General features: G+C 35.3%; 1 protein-coding gene across 1 annotated transcript in view; it reads left to right on the forward strand.

Moving 5' to 3' along the window:
• Positions 1-6,522, forward strand: part of LOC107691159 (E3 ubiquitin/ISG15 ligase TRIM25-like) — a 7,649-nt gene extending 1,127 nt beyond the window's left edge. Inside the window, exons 2-7 of the mRNA XM_016489642.1 lie at positions 926-1,779; positions 2,776-2,871; positions 3,607-3,855; positions 3,989-4,011; positions 4,088-4,236; positions 5,892-6,522. Coding sequence (XP_016345128.1) covers positions 926-1,779; positions 2,776-2,871; positions 3,607-3,855; positions 3,989-4,011; positions 4,088-4,236; positions 5,892-6,448 — 1,928 coding nt within the window. The 3' untranslated portion in view covers positions 6,449-6,522. The remainder of the gene's footprint in view (positions 1-925; positions 1,780-2,775; positions 2,872-3,606; positions 3,856-3,988; positions 4,012-4,087; positions 4,237-5,891) is intronic.
• Positions 6,523-19,085: the final 12,563 nt, after the last annotated feature.

The raw sequence follows: 19,085 nt of genomic DNA on the forward strand, positions 1-19,085 counted from the left end.
ACACACATTATATATATATATATATATATATATATATATATATCAAAATAAAATATTTGCAAAATTGTACAATTGCAAAATTATTTGAAATGCTGTGCTATAATATTTAGTGATATTTACCTTGAACATACATTACAGTAGATAATTCAACTCAAGCTCTTCACAGAAAGTTACTTTGATAAACAAGTTCTGAAAATAAAAAATTATTTGGGGTAAAATAGTATGTTGTGATGGAAATGATGCCACAACTGAGAGATTGCATTTTTGAAAAATCATTGTCAAAATGTTTTAAAAAATTGTACATTCAATTTTCATAGTATTAAGAAGAAAGGGTCTAGGATGGGGTAAAACAACCCTGAATATAAATAAAGAAATATATAAAATAAGTAAAATCCATTTTAAAAATGAAATTATGAAATTATTGCAATTGTAAATCACAAACAATAAAAGCATGGAAAAATGTTTCCAAGACAGTTTTAATCTGTTATTCATATATCAATAATAAAAAGTTGAAATCTGTCGACCCCTAAAAAAACTAAAATTGCCCAAAGCTGGGCTTTATTTTGCAGTGTCCCTGTTACATGTACTTATTTTAGTAATAACAGTACAATATGCATTATGACATGTAACTAGCCCTAAACCAATCTCTAACCCTATAGTATGTAAGTAGTACGGTGTTGATAATTTATATTACTCAGTAATTACATGAAAGTGTTTTAAAAGTTGTAAGTTGTGAAGATTATAGAACTTGATCTAGAACTTTTATACAGTGCATACCTTTCCCTCACAGCCTTGTTTTAATTAATTTTAAATTAAATATGAAATATAACCTGACTAAGGTCTATTACACTGTAACAAAGACACCATAAAATAAATAACCAAGAAACACTTATATACATTAATGTAATACTATGTTTTCAAGTAGATTGGCCATTTGGAAAGAAGCTGCACGGCCGGCACTCGAAGAAATGGCACGGGAAGAGGAAGTTCAGTTCAGCATTCCACGCTGGTGGACACAGACTGGGCTCAGCCCCATCTAATAACCCCATCAGTGACTATGATGTAATCAAAATCATTGACTCTGATGAAGACACATCGATACCACGGAAAAGAAAGGCCGCAGCAGACGAATGCTCTTCTGGAAGCCAGTCTCCATCAGTGGTTTGGGGGACCACCTCTACGAATGACACATCCTCACAACGCACACCTCCAGACACAGAGATCACGTCTCCTCGTGTAGAATCATCTCCCAAGAGGAACACAAGTTCCCCTCAGCAAGACCAGCATCCTGTGGCTTCCTGCAGTGACACCGGCTCACCCAGGACGAGCAACACACCTCAGGGAGAGAAAACCCCCTCACCAGCAGTCAATGCCACCTCTCATACACCTGGAAGGCAGGAAACAGATTTTAACAGTGGAGAGCCCCTCAGTATCTCAGCAGCAGCATCATCCTCAGAGAGACTTTGCAGGAGCAGTTCTGTGCCTTGCCATTACTGTCCCAGTTCAGAACAGAAGGTGGCGGTAAAGACCTGCCTGGTTTGTGGGGCCTCCATGTGCTCCGAGCACCTGCGGGCACACCTGGAAAAGCCGGTTTTCCAGAACCACCCGCTGGTGAACGCTGTGGAGGATGTGTCTCTGTGGAGATGCCAGGAGCACCAGGAGATGAACCGGATCTACTGTCGATCATGTGCAGTGTGTGTTTGCACTGTGTGTTCCCTGGTCGGCCTGCACAAGGGGCACGAGTGCATCAGCATCCGCGAGGCAGAGCAAGAGCTCAGGGTGAGATACTATTGGGCATTTTTAAACACCATTTCCCCTTTTTTTTTCCCCAAAGACAAAGTCTTGATTTTGTTTTGGGGGTGTACTAGAACAGGCTCTCATACTAGGTTGTTCGAAAAACACATTATTTTTCACATATTTTACATTATTACAACACCTCTATCCCCAGTCTGGCATGAACGGCTCGAATAGTTCCTGTATCAAATGAAGGCCCGCCTTCTGAAATACGAAATGTGCTGTGATTGGTTAGCTGGGCCGGTGTGTGTTGTGATTGGCAGCACTCTGCGCCTGGTCGGGAAATGTCATGCTCCTTACCATAGCTGCCTGCTGCGAGCTTCAGTGAAAATATTGCTCAAAATCAAATCAATTTGAGCGCGATTTAAACCCGGATGATTGTAACCACTCTAAGTTCGTCTGCCTTGGGAAAGCTAACGTGTCTCCGACATAGTGATAACACTCGTTGCCTTCTCTAGTGCAGCTCAACCAGGTCTCGTCCCATTCGTCGATATTTGTGATATCACAAATCCCAGAAAAGATGCGTTGTAGTCCAAACGAGTCGTTCGTTGTAGTTTTTGAAAAGTGATTTCTGTTAAATAAAATATCTCCTTTTGAATTGGACTTTGAGCTTTGTAACTTTGCAGATCTTTTTTATGCTCAAACAGCAACATTACAGACTAACTAAAGTTGAAAAAGTGAAAAAGCATAATAGCACCCCATTAAGATTCTGGTTAAACCTGTAGTTTTTAGTAGTATACTATTGTTCAAATGTTGGTAACATTTATTTAATGTTTTTGAAGTCATTTTGATCATAAATTCTTTCTATTTTAAAATATAATTCACATGAAGAACAACATTCATTTGAAATCGAAATCTTTTGTAGCATTATAAATGCCTTTACTCTTACTTTTGAGTAATGTGTACTTGCTGAATGGGAGTATTAATTTCTTTATTTCAAAAAATGTGTTGCTCATTGGTTTATCTGCATTAATTTCTCAGGGTTCACTGAAGGATGAGATGCAAAAAATACAAAAAACTGAAAAGTCCATTCAAGAGAAACTCTCTGAGCTCAGTGAGAAAAAACGTGGTGTCCAGGTAAGTGTGAGAATGTTTGTCGATTTAATTGTTGCAGTTTAGCGAGGTTTTTATTGTTACAGTTATTTCTTTTATTTATTTTCACCCAAAAATTAAAATTCTGTCATTAATTACTCACCCTCATGTCGTTCCAAACCTGTAAGACCTTCGTTCATCTTCGGAACACAAATTAAGATATTTTTTTATGAAATCCGAGAGCTTTTGAACAACTTAAAGAACTACCCCTTTAAGTTGTTCATGGGTCTATGGTCTCTTTGTCCAATATTGTTATTAACTAAAACTATTTAAAGTCATTTTTATTAATTGAAATAAAATAAAATATCAGTATTAGATAAAAACATAAACTTAAAGCGCTTAAAGGGGTCATAGGATGCCCATTTTCCACAAGTTGATATGATTCTTTAGGGTCTTAATGAAAAGTCTGTAACATAATTTGGTTAAAATTTCTCAATGGTAGTGTAAAAAAACACCTTTTTTACCCTGTCAAAAACAGCTCTTTTCAGATCAAGCCGTTTTTGTAGCATTTTCCTTTAAATGTTAATGCATGTAGCATCCTATGACCCCTTTAAAAGAAAATTAGAAATTGAAAAAGTTAGAACAAGTTTAAGTTAAAGTACTACAATTACTAAAAGCTTTATAAATAAAAGTAATAAATTAAGATACAATAGCATCAAATAAAATGCTAACTCTGTGCACAGGAGCTTTTGCTTCCCTCATGTTTTGTGATTCTTGCAGGAGGGACTGGAGGACATGCGGGCGGCCGTATTGCAGCAGTATCAGGCCATGCGGGTGGCTCTGGAGCAAGAGGAGGAGCAGGCTTTACTCTGTGTGACCCAGGAAGAGGACAGAGTGCTGGGAAGCATTGAAAAGCAGCTGGACACATTACAGGGTGCCTTGATATCTAGCCAGAGTATATTAAACACCCTGCAGGGAATGACCAATGCTGAAGGGGCGTCACAGTACCAAGACCAGACCTTCATCATGGTATGACAAGCAGCAGTGATCTTAAACTGATCGAAATATTCAATAGAAAATATCCTTCTTTTTTTTTCTTTTTTTTTTTTTACTTTATTTTAGTAATGCATATATGTAATGCAATTTTTACTGGTTATTTCAGGAATACAGCAAGATGGCAGGACAGTAAGTAAAATGGTTCAAATATTTGTTGATTATAATATAATTATGTTTATTAAGTAAAACTGATGTCCTCCTCCAGACTGACTGAATTGTCTGATCCTGTACAAAATCTTGAGACTCACGATGAGATAAACCATAACCGGCTGGACTGTCTTAATGATTGGACCGAGAGGAGACTGGAGACTGTGCTCATATCACTGCCTCATCGAGACCCTTTCAGACTGCTGTGTGAGTCTTTTACACACTTCACAGTATAAATCATACTATAATACTGGAATAACATCTAAAAAAGTATAAAATGACCTATAGTGATGATATGAATTCAGAACAAGCTCATTAAAGTGATTTAAGACATTTTTTTTTTTTAGCAAAAAATGATTTTGAGATTTAGCTTTGTTTTCCAGTAATGCTGCTGTCTAATATTTTGATTGCTCTAGGTTGTTTCCAGGTTGTTGGTTAAAGGGATAGTTCACCCAAAAATGAAAATTCTGTCATTAATTACTCACCCTCATGTCGTTTCAAACCCGTAAGACCCTCGTTCATCTTCGGAACACAAATTAAGATATTTTTGATGGAATCTGAGAGCTGTCTGACCCTGCATAGACAGCAATGCAACTGAAATGTTCCCAAGTCCAGAAACGTAGCAAAGAGATCTGTAAAATAATCCATGTGACATCAGGGGTTCAACCGCAACTATACGAAGCTACGGGAATACTTTTTGTGCACAAAAGAAAAAAAAACAAACTTTATTCAACAATTCCTCTCCTCCGCGTCACCCTGTAGCGCCATTTTGGAGAATATCCGCTGGACGTAAACAGCGTATGCTGTTCTGTGTCAGCTGTGTCACACGGATACGCTGTTTTCGTTCAGATCAAATCACAACAACGTAGCAAACAGATCCGGCGTGCCTATGAGGGCGAGTGGAGTTGTAACACTATTTTTAAATGACTGAACTGTCTCACTATTTGTATGACTGACAATTTAATTGAAGCATTTCAAAGCTTTTTTTTGGAGGGGGATGAGTCCACTGATCAATGTATGTCAGTAATTGTACAAATATATGCTATACAGTATAATAATTGTTTTGTAAATATTTGTAATGTGTGTACCACCTACAGTTTTCTTCAGTTGCATTTTTAAAAGAATTAGTATTATATTAAAGGGATAATTAATCTACTCATTCATTATTTACTTACTCACAAGTTGTTCCAAACCTGTATGAGTTTCTTTTCTGAACACAAAAGAAGAGATTTTGAAGAATATGGGTAATAAAACAGCTTCTGGTCCTCATTGACTTGCATATAGTATTGTCAATAAGGACCAGCAGAATTCAACAGAAGAAAAAAACTCATACAGGTTTGGAATGGCATGAGGGTGAGTAAATGATGACAGAATTTTTATTTTTGAGTGAACTATCCCTTATTAAAACAAGGATGAATTAAATTGATCAAAAGACATTTAAGTTACAAAATATTTCTATTTCAAATAAATGCCGTTCTTTTGAACTGGCTATTCATCAAAGAATCCTGAAAAGATCAAATTTCCAAAATATCCGAACTATTTTCAACAGTGATGCTTCTTGAGCACAAAATCAGCACGTTAGAATGATTTCTGAAAGATCATGTGACACTGAGTAATGACTCCTGAAAATCAAAGGTATAAACATTATTAAAATATATTTTAAATTGTAATCATATTTCACAATATTACTTTTTGTTACTTTTATTTTTTACCAAATAAATGCAGCACTGTTGAGCATAAGAAGCTTATTTAAAAAAATGAAAAATGCTGCCTGGTAAAGTAAAAATATTAATTGGGGCCACAGGAAGACTTGATTGGCAGACACAAATATAATGTTTGACAGCTGATGTTTCTATCTGCAGATGGGATAAGCCCAACTCTAGATCCTGATACTGTCCATCCCAAGCTGCTGCTGTCAGATGAGAACAGGACGGTGCAGTACAGTGAGACCCAGCAGGACTACCCCGAGCAGGAGTCACGCTTCAACATTTTCCCTCAGGTGCTGGGCTCTCGTGCCATAGACAGAGGCTGCTGCTACTGGGAAGTGGAGGTCTCTCTGGATGAGGGCCGCTGGAAAGTGGGGGTCTGTGATGGACAGATAGGCAGAAAGGGGCAAAAGGACATCTGCCGTATTGGTTTCTACCCTAATTCTTGGTGTTTAATTTACGAGAAGGGAAAGGTAGAAGCCCTGCACGATAAGGTAGCTTCACCTGTGTGTTCTGCTGAACTCTGGAAGGTCGGGGTGCTGCTGAATTTTAGTGAGGGTCGCTTGTCTTTTTATAGCGTGGCCAGGGAGGGTTCTCTTTCTTTGCTCTACAGTTTTGAGCATGCGTTCACTGAGCCACTGTATCCAGCACTGGCGGTTTCTAAAACTCAGCTCAGCATCTGTGATATATTTACCAAGACCTCTACAGACTAGACTATGTTTGTGGTTTTATGAAAGTTTTATTATAACATTAAAGGAATACTTCACATAATTTTTTTTTATTTACTCACCCCTTAGGCTATCCAAGATGTAAGTGACTTTCTTTCTCCAGTATAAATTTTTAGCTGAGCCCATCATCCTTTGTGATTAAAATTCTAGTCAAGAAGAGGTAGCATCATTTTGCAGATAAAAAACACAAAATAAACCCATGTGGCTCCTGATGATATATTGAGGTCTTACAAAGCTAAACGATCGGTCTGTGCAAGAAACTGAACATTATTTACATTTTTTCCTGTAATCCATAGCCTCAGACAAATGTGCGAATGTGAAATTGCGCCATTGTGGTTTACAACAGGATCAATGTGGTTTTATGAAAGTTTTATTATAACGTTAAAGGAATACTTCACATAATTTTTTTTTATTTACTCACCCCTTAGGCTATCCAAGATGTAGGTGACTTTCTTTCTCCAGTATAAATTTTTAGCTGAGCCCATCATCCTTTGTGATTTATAAAATTCTAGTCAAGAAGAGGTAGCATCATTTTTCAGATAAAAAACACAAAATAAACCCATGTGGCTCCTGATGATATATTGAGGTCTTACAAAGCTAAACGATCGGTCTGTGCAAGAAACTGAACATTATTTACATTTTTTCCTGTAATCCATAGCCTCAGACAAATGTGCGAATGTGAAATTGCGCCATTGTGGTTTACAACAGGATCAAAAGAAAGTACCATTTGAACAATACAAGTATAGATATAATGCTAAATTGTCAGTTCACATCCATGCAAACATCATATGAGAGAAAGAGTGAGAATGCGGGACCTTTTATCTGATGCTATGAATTACAGGTAATAATAATGTTCAAAATAATGTTCAGTTTTTTACACAGACTAATCGTTTCACTTCATAAGACCTTAAAATATCATCAGGAGCCACTGGGATTCATTTTGTGTTTTTGTATTGATTTTTTTCCCTCTCAAAGTGACTTGTAGGAATTACCAAAGACCATGGGTTTAGCTAGAAATCACCTTTAATGTTCTACTGAAGAAAAAAGTCACCTATATCTTGGATGGCTTTAGGGTGAGTAAATAAACAGCATTTTTTATTTACTATTGAACTATTCCTTTAAGCAATACAAATCACTTTTACATTCCCCAAAACATAATTTCCATGTCGTAACTGCTGAACCCAAGAGTGTAAGAGGTCTTGAAAACAATGGCCTATTTTTTTCTGAGTGATTGATGATTTTGGTATTTTTAATGGGTAGGATTTACATATATGACCTTTTAAAAATCTATTTCCATTCCAAAAATGTTTTATATATCCATTTATATATCAATTGGAAATGGTGTTTTACCAAAACAATCTTGCACAGCCTTTTTACCTTTTTCAGCCATTTCTTGAACTTCTTTTTATGTTTTTGCTAGGATTCATTTTATCACTTGAGATAAATAAGTTGTATTTTTATATCGAGTAAAATAAAATTGCACTGTATTTACATGTACACATTGAAATGAAATGAAGGCCAGGAAAAATATTTGTCCACAAATCTGAAGACAACAACCATTCAACATTCCAAATGAAACTCTCCGAAGTTACTTTCCGAAGCCTTGTAGTCTTATTTCAATCTAGAATAAATGTAATAATAAACACTGAGTTTTTCAACATGGAACATGTTTCCATTCATTATCCAGGTTTATGTATCTATTTTTTTACTAGTATCTCAATCAATTTTCTGATGGTTTTGAAATATTTACTACCATATCTATGTCATCTTTTATAGGTTTTGCCAATGTTGAACTACTGTTGGCAGTGTAATATTTCAGCCTGTGTATTATGAATACTGCATTTCAACTCTAGGTGGCAGTATTGTTCAATATCTAAACAGAGAAAGTGTTGACATTTAATTCATACTGAGGAAATCAAACGGATAGTTTGAACTGTGCTGCAATGCTTAATGAATTAAATTCAGAAGATTCTTAAAAATTGTCTAATCATTTTTTTTTTCTGTACTGTACTGCATTGTATTGTCAGAAAAGCTTTTCTCTTTTTTTGTGTGTTTTGTAAATAACGATGTGGTCACTGGTGGGAGGAGTCCATCAGGTGCAAGACAAAGTGAGTCAACTGTTCCAAGAACATCTCTCTGTACCCTCACACAATTCAATTCATTTCACATCAATACAAATTGCCCGGTTAATAAAGACAAATAAAAAGTGAAGAAAACATATAGTGAAGACATGATAAGACCCTTTTGGCAAGTCAATACATGCCTGTATTGACAGATTCAAACGACTTCTGCCATGCTGATAAATCATTAATTTGTTTATAGTGTACATTTTTTGTATTGCACCTTTAGTTCACAAGTAAATCCAATTAATTCGATTATCTGAAATGTTAAATACTCAGTCAGCCAATATTCTATTCTATTTTTTAAATAGAATCTCACAATGCTGAAATTATTTCTTTCAGTTTTTGATGTGAACTATAACCTAGTCTTTCAGTTTTGTGAGAGGCGCCATTTCACTTTTGAAACATTTCCTCTGAAGCTCCAGCTCCACATTTTTTTTGGTAGAACATCTCTACAGGCAAACCAGGTACACTGCCATGGCAACAAACCTGTGCCCTAAGCCAGGCTCTATCTCAGCAGTACAGACATTTAGTCAGGGGTCATTTGGCTCCCAGTTGCCTGAAAAACAGGTGCAGAGCCGCTCTGTCACTGCTGTAACTGGCAGAAATATCTGAGCTGCCTTACAGCTGCTCACACACGTTGTTTCTATCCCAGTGTGAATTTATACAGTTCAAAACAGAGACATGAAGAGGACACCCAGTCCCAGTGAGATCAATCTAATTTACTGGATAAATTCATTTGTCATGTCTTTTTCCAAAGGGCTGAGTACACTTGATGCTAGATGTGTGTTATTTTTGATATTACAATATTCAGAATGAATCAACTCTTTTTTTTTTAAATATATATAGACCTCCTCTCTTACATCATAATGAAGTGGTAGTAGGAAACAAGCAAAGCTGTATTCGATTACCTTATTTGCACTTTTGTCTTTGTCTCTGGGGAAATCACTTTAATGTTCTGAATTGGTTCACTGTAAAAAATGATCAATAAGTCATCAATATGTTTCTCCCATTAGTTTAAAGCATCCGTATGTAAGTTTTTTTCCTTTGAAATATCAGTTTAAAATAAGCATATGCAATAAGCATCAATAGAATCTCACTCACTTGTAATGTCTTTAAGAGCACTTTAGTTAAAGCAATCGTTTGCCCCAACATGAACATTTGCTGAGAATTTACTCCCACCGGCCATCCAAGAGATGAGTTTGCTTCTTCATCGGAACAGTGAATGTGAAGTGAATCCTCTGAAGTGAATGGGTGCCGTCAGAATGAGAGTTCAAACATCTAATGAAAACATCACAATAATCCACACGACTCCAAACCATCAATCTTGTGAAGTAAAATCCATCAAGATGTTTTTAATATCAAACTGTTGCTTCCATCTAAAACACTATAAAAATAAAGTATAGGCTATACTATAAGAATAAAGTCCTGTATCCATAATATTGCTTTCTCCAGAGCAAAAGTCATCTTGTCTGAATCAGGAGAGAAATATGCACAAATCAAGCTCTGTTTACACGCGAAAACAGTATTAAAATAATATGTTGGTGGATTTTGATGTGAGAGGACAACAGGGGACGAACTTTTTCACTTAAGCAAGCATTATTATGGTTTATGGACTCATATTTTGGCCAGAATCGATGTTAAAACAACTTAATTATGGACTTGTTTCTTAAAATGCAGCTTTTCATTTCACAATACATTAATTGATGGTCGTGTCATTTACTTGGGGATTGTTGTGATGATTTTATCAGCTGTTTGGACTCTCATTCTGACGGCACCCATTCACACTGCAGAGTGTGTAATGCTAAATTAATCTTCGAATGAAGAAATAAACTCGGCTAGCCTGAGGGTGAGTAATTTTCAGCAAGTATTAATTTTTGGTGAACTGTTCCTTTAAGCCCTAAGGAAGCCTTTGTTGTTCATGTGTATACAACATCTTATATACTATCTATAGATGGTTCCCCTGGCAACAACGCCTTTGACTGCTCCACATCCCGGAATATACTATTATACCTAATGGCAATCCAGAGTGCAAGGAGCTTTTGTCTGGGATTTGCAGACTTTTTGTGCCATTAAGGCAGATCTTATTTTCTGGTGATTTGACTTTGAATTCTCTGGGTACATTGCCTCATCATTTTCTTCACTTTTTTTTATTGTTGTTCCCATGAGGATGTTCATTTCAGCCTTTAGCACAGGTGGCCAGGGACAGAAGACATGACCAGCTGGCTAATGTACATATTCCAAGAGCTCTCTCGGGAGATACTGTCCTCAATGTGACTTGACACCCGGAACACAGTGTATACTGTATATAAAACGCCTTAGTTTCCACCTACTTGACCCTAGAATGCATCACCTAAAAACAGTGTTGGGAAGGTTACTTTGGAAATGTAATAGGTTACAGATTAGAAGTTGCCCTATTTAAAATGTAATAGTAGTGTAACTCTCAATTACTTTATTAAAGTAATGTAACTGATTACATTTGATTAGGCCTACTTTTCTAAATTTTTAACAAATGTTTTCAAATATTAATCATTTTCAAACATTTGAAGCAGGCAGGTTTCAAACATTTAACTTTATAGTTGGACTCAACACTGGATAGTGTCAGACTTTCAAAATCCCTCTTCTCTTGAATTAAGATTATAATTATTTAATTTAAAGCACAGCCACCACAAAATCAGACTTTAGCAGCTATGTTTACTTTGAGATCATTCTGCGGTTAAATACAGATTTAAAATCTTAAGATATAGTTTAATAGCTATGAGACTGTTTTGAAAACCTTTTGAAAAACCTTTTCAAAACCTTTGCATAGCCATGACAGGTAACACTGACATCTAGCAATGCTTTGGAAAAAAGTGTTAAGCTTAAAAAATAAAGCATATGCATAAACCCAAACAGGAAATAAAACAGTTTTTGAATAAGCTTGTATCCTATTCTGTGTCCTAAACTCCTGAAACACTGGTGTCTCATATTTTAGAGCAGTCAATGCAATTTGGGAAAGAAATCAATCAAATCTGTACACATGTGAAAATATTCAGATGTAACCCCCTTTGTAATCTTTAACATTTTCATAAGTAACTGTAATTTAAGTACACATTTTTAAGTACACTCCCCAACACTGCCTAAAAAACATCCGAATTAAACTGATTATTCAAGGGGGAAAAAAATTGTAGGTTGGAGACTTGGTTTATCCTTTGGATATTAATTGTATGGTGTCAAATCTGAATGCAACTTTGAAGGAAAGGGCCAGAGTTTAAGTCGAATAAATGATTGGTGAAGATTTTTGTTTTCACTGGAAGATCGAATTTTGATATTTTAAATAAAAATGACAAGGTCATTTTTTTTTATGAAACCTGCATGGATGAATCATTCACAATAAATCCCTTTAGAAAAAAGAAAGGGTGAATTTTAATTTCATGAATTTCTATTTCATGCCTGTATTCAAGGTTTCAAAATGACCTGTACTGGATTTAATGGTTTTCTTCAAAGAAAAGGCATCTTGTTTTTTGCTTTATTTTCTGTGTATTAAAATGATTTATTATAAAACTATTTATTATTTTAATTTTCTGGTAATTTTTGCAGATTATTTAGCAATGACCTTTGCAGACAGGGCCAGCAAAATGTTTTTACCTCTCTGATTTAGGACAAAATGCTGTAGTAAATGTATTGGCCCATTTATAACCTGTTTTTATTTAAAACAAAATATGAGATTGACAGTCAGAAACCAAACCTTTGGCTTAAAAAAAATAATAATAAAAATCACACCCTGTTGGGTCAGTGTTAGGTTACCCCTTTAACTTTTAAGGTTAAAATGGCAACACTGAAGAAAAAAAAATTTGTCATAATGAAAAATCTGTGAAGGTGCTTTGATGGTAAATTCAGTGACATTATATTTATAAATATAGCTTTATATATACACAATATAAAGTATTCAGTATGACCACTCAAAGGACTTTTGACATCATCCTCATATGACTGACACTTCTATATTTTTAAGCTATTCCACCAACTTTGAGATTCATGAAGAATTCCAGTCTTAATAATTCCATCTTAAAATGAAAAGTGACATAACCAGCTCCCTTTGGCAGCAAATTAATTTAAGCGGAAATATTCACTTGAGGGAATTCACTCACAGTCGACACATGAAGCATACTAACAACAATGTTGTTTCCTCTCTCAGGGTTTGACAGAATATGTCAGTCCTTTAATTAAGCTGTCACTCAGTGAGACCACAATTAGGATGGATGGAACAGATCTCACAGTTAAGACTGACATTCTGGGTATTGTAATCGAAATAGACATAACCAGCTACTCTAAACAAATTTGCATACAGCACAAGCTCCTAAGCATGTTTAATGCTTGCAGGACTTTTACTGAGATGGCAGTAAGATGGAAATGTTTTCTGAGCTTTTTACACGGCTTTGTAAACTGACATTGGCAGTCTATTCAAACACAAGTCCATTTGTGTTCGTAGTGATGTTCACTTACAATTGGAATTCACCTTACAGTATCAGACTGCTCATCCAGGTAACTGAAACCGGCATTGTAAGAAAATCAGGTCTGCAACTATTAGTTAAGAGTTATGCTACACACAAGTACACACAAACAACATTAATTTCAAATATGTATATAATTGCTTGCTATATACAGCATGTACTATATTGGACATAATGCAATTTCTCCCACTTGATAAACTATAAAAAAACAACAAAAAAAACTGAATATTATTGTCCATCATTGTCCAACTGAAATATTTGGATATTTAATGCTTACATAATGTCTCTCATATTACATGACTTGCCTGCTCTTGTTTCATACAAACGCAAATGACGCCATATGCATTTCAGTTATAGATTGTAGTGAAAATTACTTAAGAGAACTTCAGCACTGTTAGTTCACCCAAAAATGAAAATTCTGTCATTAATTACTCACTCTCATGTCGTTCCAAACCTTTAAGACCTCCGTTCATCTTCGGAACACAAATTAAGATATTGTTGATGCATTCCGAGAGCTCTCTGACCCTCCCATAGACAGCAAGTGTCCTAACACGATCAAGGTCCAGAAACCTTGATCGTGTAAATAATCCATGTAACATCAGTAGTTCAACCGTAATTTTACGAAGCTACAAGAATACGTTTTGTGCACAAAGAAAACAAAAATAACGACTTTATTCAACAATTCGTCTCCTATTCGTCACCCTATAGCGCCATTTTGGAGAGTATCACATACGTAAACAATGCATTCAACATATGTACGCGGATACGCTGTTTATGCTTTGATCTGAATGTAAACAACGTATATGAACGGAGGTCTTACAGGTTTGGAACAACATGAGGATGAGTAATTAATGACAGAATTGACATTTTTGGGTGAACTATCCCTTTAACTGAACTGTACTGTTTGGTCATTTTAGACCCATTTTGTTTTTTTTAATGTTTCACATCATTGGAATGTTATGAAACTTGGTGACTTTTGTGGCATTTGCTGTTTGAGCACAAAATAAAAATTGTGGACATTAATTAAAAAGGCTAAATGGTATTTAAAAAATAGTCACACTTGTACTGTTCATGGTCAAAAAATGACCACTATTGGAAATGAACAATACCAGGGGGTTAAGACGTCAGATTAAGATTTCATGTCCACATATTTATTTTTGGGATGAGTAGCCATGTAGTAGACATTATCGCATTTATAGTCATTATTAGCTGCTTGAGGCCTAAGCAGCAAAAACAATTAGCTCCCATAAATCCTCTGTGACTCCCAAAAAGTCACATGCCATGAGAATCCAGTTTGATCTCATTTGTGTCATTTCTTTGGAGACTTTGAGGCTGTTGGGAAATGCTCGACAGTGCAAGATCACATGGTCATTGTCTACCCCAGAGACAAGGGAGCATTGAGAAAACGTGTCGCTCATCAGTGACATTTAACTCTGCATAAGGGAATATGACCCTGTTTCAAAGACTTGTATAGATATGGGCCTTTCTGTGGCAGTGAACATTTTCCCTGCTGCTGACTATAGCTTTCTCTGGCTGCTTTCATTAATCTTGCTCTGGCTGATGTCATCACGTTATTGCTGTCACATTAGAGGCTTCACATCTAGGAGTCTCATAGCAATTGTCGTTGAGAGACTGGGTTATGACTTCATAACATCTTAAGCACGCTCTAGAGATTTTTCCTTGAGCGTGTAATTGTTTAAACACCTCATGATTAAACATAGGTCACTGTAATGATGTGTGGATGAATATTTTCCAACTGTGTTGCAAACAATATACGCAAAAAAAGATACTGAAGTGAAGACCTTATTAAAGTGACCTTTATTTTCCTTTGCGTTTTGCAGAAGAATGAAAATCATACAGGTTTAAAATGACATGAGGTGAGTAAATAGTGACGGAATATTCATTTTTAGGTGAACTATCCAATGAACATTTTTAGTTTTGGAAAAATATTTTGTCCTAATGCGCTTTCTTTCTACAGGCCTCATGAAATTTGACACTTGTGGCTTTTAATCCATGTCTTTTAGCAGTTAGCCATCAACATGTCATCATAATTATTGATGACAATGAGAATATTGATTTTATTTTTTCTGAGGCACTTACAAATGCTTTCTTGAACATGAATTTCCTTTTCTTCATAGTTTCACTAGACTGTAATAATAAAAAAGCCTATTGGCTAAAAACATGATTCAATAGAAGAAAAATTATGATTGAATAACAAATACAAGCACTTGTCAAGACATTTCATGAGGTCTTCCATTTGAGATTCAGCCTCAACAACAGCACATTCATTTGCATGTCTTATTGCTGCTGTTCAAAGGGATTTTATAACAGTAACTGTTGTCACCTTCCTTTATATGTCAATCCATTCCATGAACTGAAACATCTTGTAATTGATGTCACAGAATTCTTTGTACCTCCTATACATGTATATCTTGCCTACAGCTTGCCTGACACAAATGCCCACACAAATGCAGCTCTGACTGCCTGTGTCACGCAACATCGCTTCATTTTACCTGCCTTTGCCCCTGATTTATTCTAGTCATGGATCTGATTTCCTTCAGTCTGTCACGGCTGTGCTTTTAAGTGAGTAATGTAAAAAGTTATTTCCTTGTACGATAAACTAAACACAAATGCAGGAAGACATATTTAACTTTTAATTGTATCACACATTTTAATTCAGCTGGCTTATAAGTTGATTTCCTGCTTGAGTAATTTTTCTGAAGTTATTGGAAATCTCTTTTTTTTTTCTCTATGTTAATTTATTAATAGCTTTCTAACTTGAATATGCCTCAGTAAGTCAGTCAGCATTGTGTGATACTGTATGACTGAACTTTGGTGGTCTATCTATCTATCTATCTATCTATCTATCTATCTATCTATCTATCATCTATCTATCTATCTATCTATCTACTCTTAAACTGACAATGCACAACATTATATCTAAGTAACACAATCTAATCTGAACTACCATTCAAATGCTTGAAGTCATTTTTATAAAGTATTTAATACTTTTGTTCTGCTAGTATGTATTAAATTGATCAAAAGTGACAGTAAAGACATTTATATATATTTTTTTTCATAAGATTACTGTTTCAAATAAATGCTGTTCCTTTGAACATTCTGCAAATGCATTGAAGAATTATTTAAAAATAAATAAATAAATAAATCATGGTTTCCACAAAAAATATTAATAACCAAATCAATATATTAGAATGATTTCTAAATGATTATGTGACACTGAACACTGGAGTAATGATGCTGAAAATTCATCATCGGCATCACAGGAATAAATTGCAATTGAAAGTATATTAAAATTATTTTAAATTATTTAAGTAATAATATTTCACTGTTTTTCTGTAGCCTTGGTGAGCATTCTTTCATTCTACAATCTTACCGACCCCAAATATTGTTGCATTAAGTTGTTTTTGTTGTTGTTGTTGTTCGTGCAATGTCTCCCACTGGAGACATTTTTCAAAATATCTGCTTTATGATCCACATAAAGATGTATGTGATATACAGATATACAGGTTTGGGACGACATGGGGGTGAGTAAATGATGACAAAATGTTAAATTTTTGGTGAGCAATTTGTTTTGTTAATGAATTGAGGCATAAAAATTAAGACATTATTTCAGTTATGGACACATGATGGCTGTTTGTCTAATGGTGAATTGTATTTCTGTTGTTCAGGAGTTAAAAGCTGTGCTGTGTCTAAAAACATTAACCTGTCAGCTGTGTTTACCTCTCCATCTATTACATGTTGGCCAGCACCTCTCCATACATCTTAAGCTGTTGTGTTGCATGCCAGACTGTTTTTCTCTGCACAGATCTCTCTCATTCATACTTTAATTCACTCTAACTGGCATCAGATGCTGCTTTAATTTCAGCCTCATTTAGCAGAACAAAACATTAACTTTACGTTTCAGCCTGAAAGCTACAATTTCGCTCTCGCTCTTTCCCTCCTCCTGTCCTTCTTCTCTTCAGAGCTGTCCTCATTTTCCCTGCTGTCTAAAGTTAATACTCCCACTCCTGTTCCTTCTTCCTCCCACATGTCTCAGTGCTTTATGTATTGAAAGAGAGCCTGGGGCTACGGCTAGCAAGCCCTGCGCCCCTGCTGTTGTGTGCAGCATCGTCACGGTCGATGATTTATAAAACCTCCAATCTATCCAGCGTTTCTCATTAGAGTTGACAACTCTGCTTGCCGAAGCCACCTGCTAGACCGAAGCACAAGGGCTAAATGCAATTTGTCACCACAGATCACACTACCTACTGATTTAATTGCCCTCTAATTGGAGCTTTTATCCCAGTCGTAATTTATGAGAACAATTAAACCAGAGGAGGGTTCAGTCATGAAGACCAACAACCCCTTTTTGGGGGTTGAATCTTCATATTTCACTTTAGTTCTTTCACTCATCCTGGGTAATTTTAAACCCCAGGCAAAAGGATCTTAATCATGAACTCAGACTTTCTTTCCTGCATTCTGAGATTATATATATATCTCAGTTTTGAGTTTATATTTCGCAAGTCTGACTTATTTTCAGACACCATTGAGCTCACATCTCACAACTCTTTTGTAACTTTTAATCACAATTCTGACATTTTTTCCCCTTGCAATTGTTTATATTTCAAAAATTTTAACCAATCTCACGGCAATTCATACATTTCTGATGAGATGGCTTATTTGTACGAATTCGTACGATTTGTGAAAAACTGTACGTATTTTACGAACTGGCAAATTTGTAGGAATTTGTATGAAGGACAACCCCAATACCTACCCCTCACACAAATCGTACAAAATCATGCGAGTGAGGTCGTATGAATTCGTACAAATTAGCCACCTCATAAAATACGTATAAATTGTTTGTGAGATAGCATTGAAATTTGTGACTTTATATCTCACAATTCAGAAAAAATTCTGAATTGTGAGATATTAACTTAGAATTTAAAGGAAAAATTCAAATTGTGAGATAAAAAGTCGCAATGACCTTTTAAATTTTTTATCCTATGGTGGAAACAACTTCTATATTTAACACTGCAAAAGCAAAGTAACACTGCAAAACATTGCGCCACAGCTTCAGCATTCAGAATGATGATAAGCCGGGTTAAAGGTTAGTTCACCCAAAAATGAAAATTCTATCATGTAGAATCCTGTAGGTCCTCATTGACTTCCATTGTAAGGAAAGATATACTATGGAAGTCAATGGGGACCACCAACTGTTTGATTACCAGCATTCTTCAAAATATGAAGAGTTTGGTTCCAAAACGCTATAAATCCATTTTGATTAATTTGAGTAAAAATGTGTTTTTCTTTACCAAGAAAGTGGCAAGATGAAAACCACTATTTTCTGTTTCAAACTTTCACATAGCATCTTTAGGTTATAATAACATTAAAAATTCAAATCCAGATTTTGATTTTCAAAGATTTATTATAAAATTGAATTATTTTTTTTCCCAAAATGCAATAAATCCATGACACATTTTTTTTTTTCAAAATGCAATAAATCCATTGAATCAATATAAAAGTTATTTTTCATATTGAAACTGTTGAAAATACACAACATGGTTAATCCACATATGACAGCCTCTGAACTTGGTCAATACTAATCTTATATGCAGGCACTGGACTAAAAATACATTCAGACTAAAAATCAGTCATCGCTCCCAAAATGAATTCAACGGGTCATCTTGTTAATGCTATAAATTAATTACAACAATAAACGAAAATTTCATCATGAACAACATCACATTAGACCACAGAAATTCCAAAATGACATTTCCCTTACATTCAACTTCCAAAAGTGCATTCATCTTTGCCATGTTACATTCATTTAGTTGACAAGTGCTATAGAATGGCATTAATAAAAACACGTACACTGACAAGCTGCGCAATATCGCGTTCATAATCGAATGCGACTCATTTGCGATTATGAACGCGATATTGCATATCTTGTCAGTGATCTACGGCTCTGTGTATCCATCTGAAAGCACGTGATGGAGATTTACTACTAAT

The sequence above is a fragment of the Sinocyclocheilus anshuiensis genome, unplaced genomic scaffold (genome assembly GCF_001515605.1).
Source record: "Sinocyclocheilus anshuiensis isolate Anshui unplaced genomic scaffold, SAMN03320099.WGS_v1.1 scaffold2, whole genome shotgun sequence".
NCBI lineage: Eukaryota > Metazoa > Chordata > Actinopteri > Cypriniformes > Cyprinidae > Sinocyclocheilus > Sinocyclocheilus anshuiensis.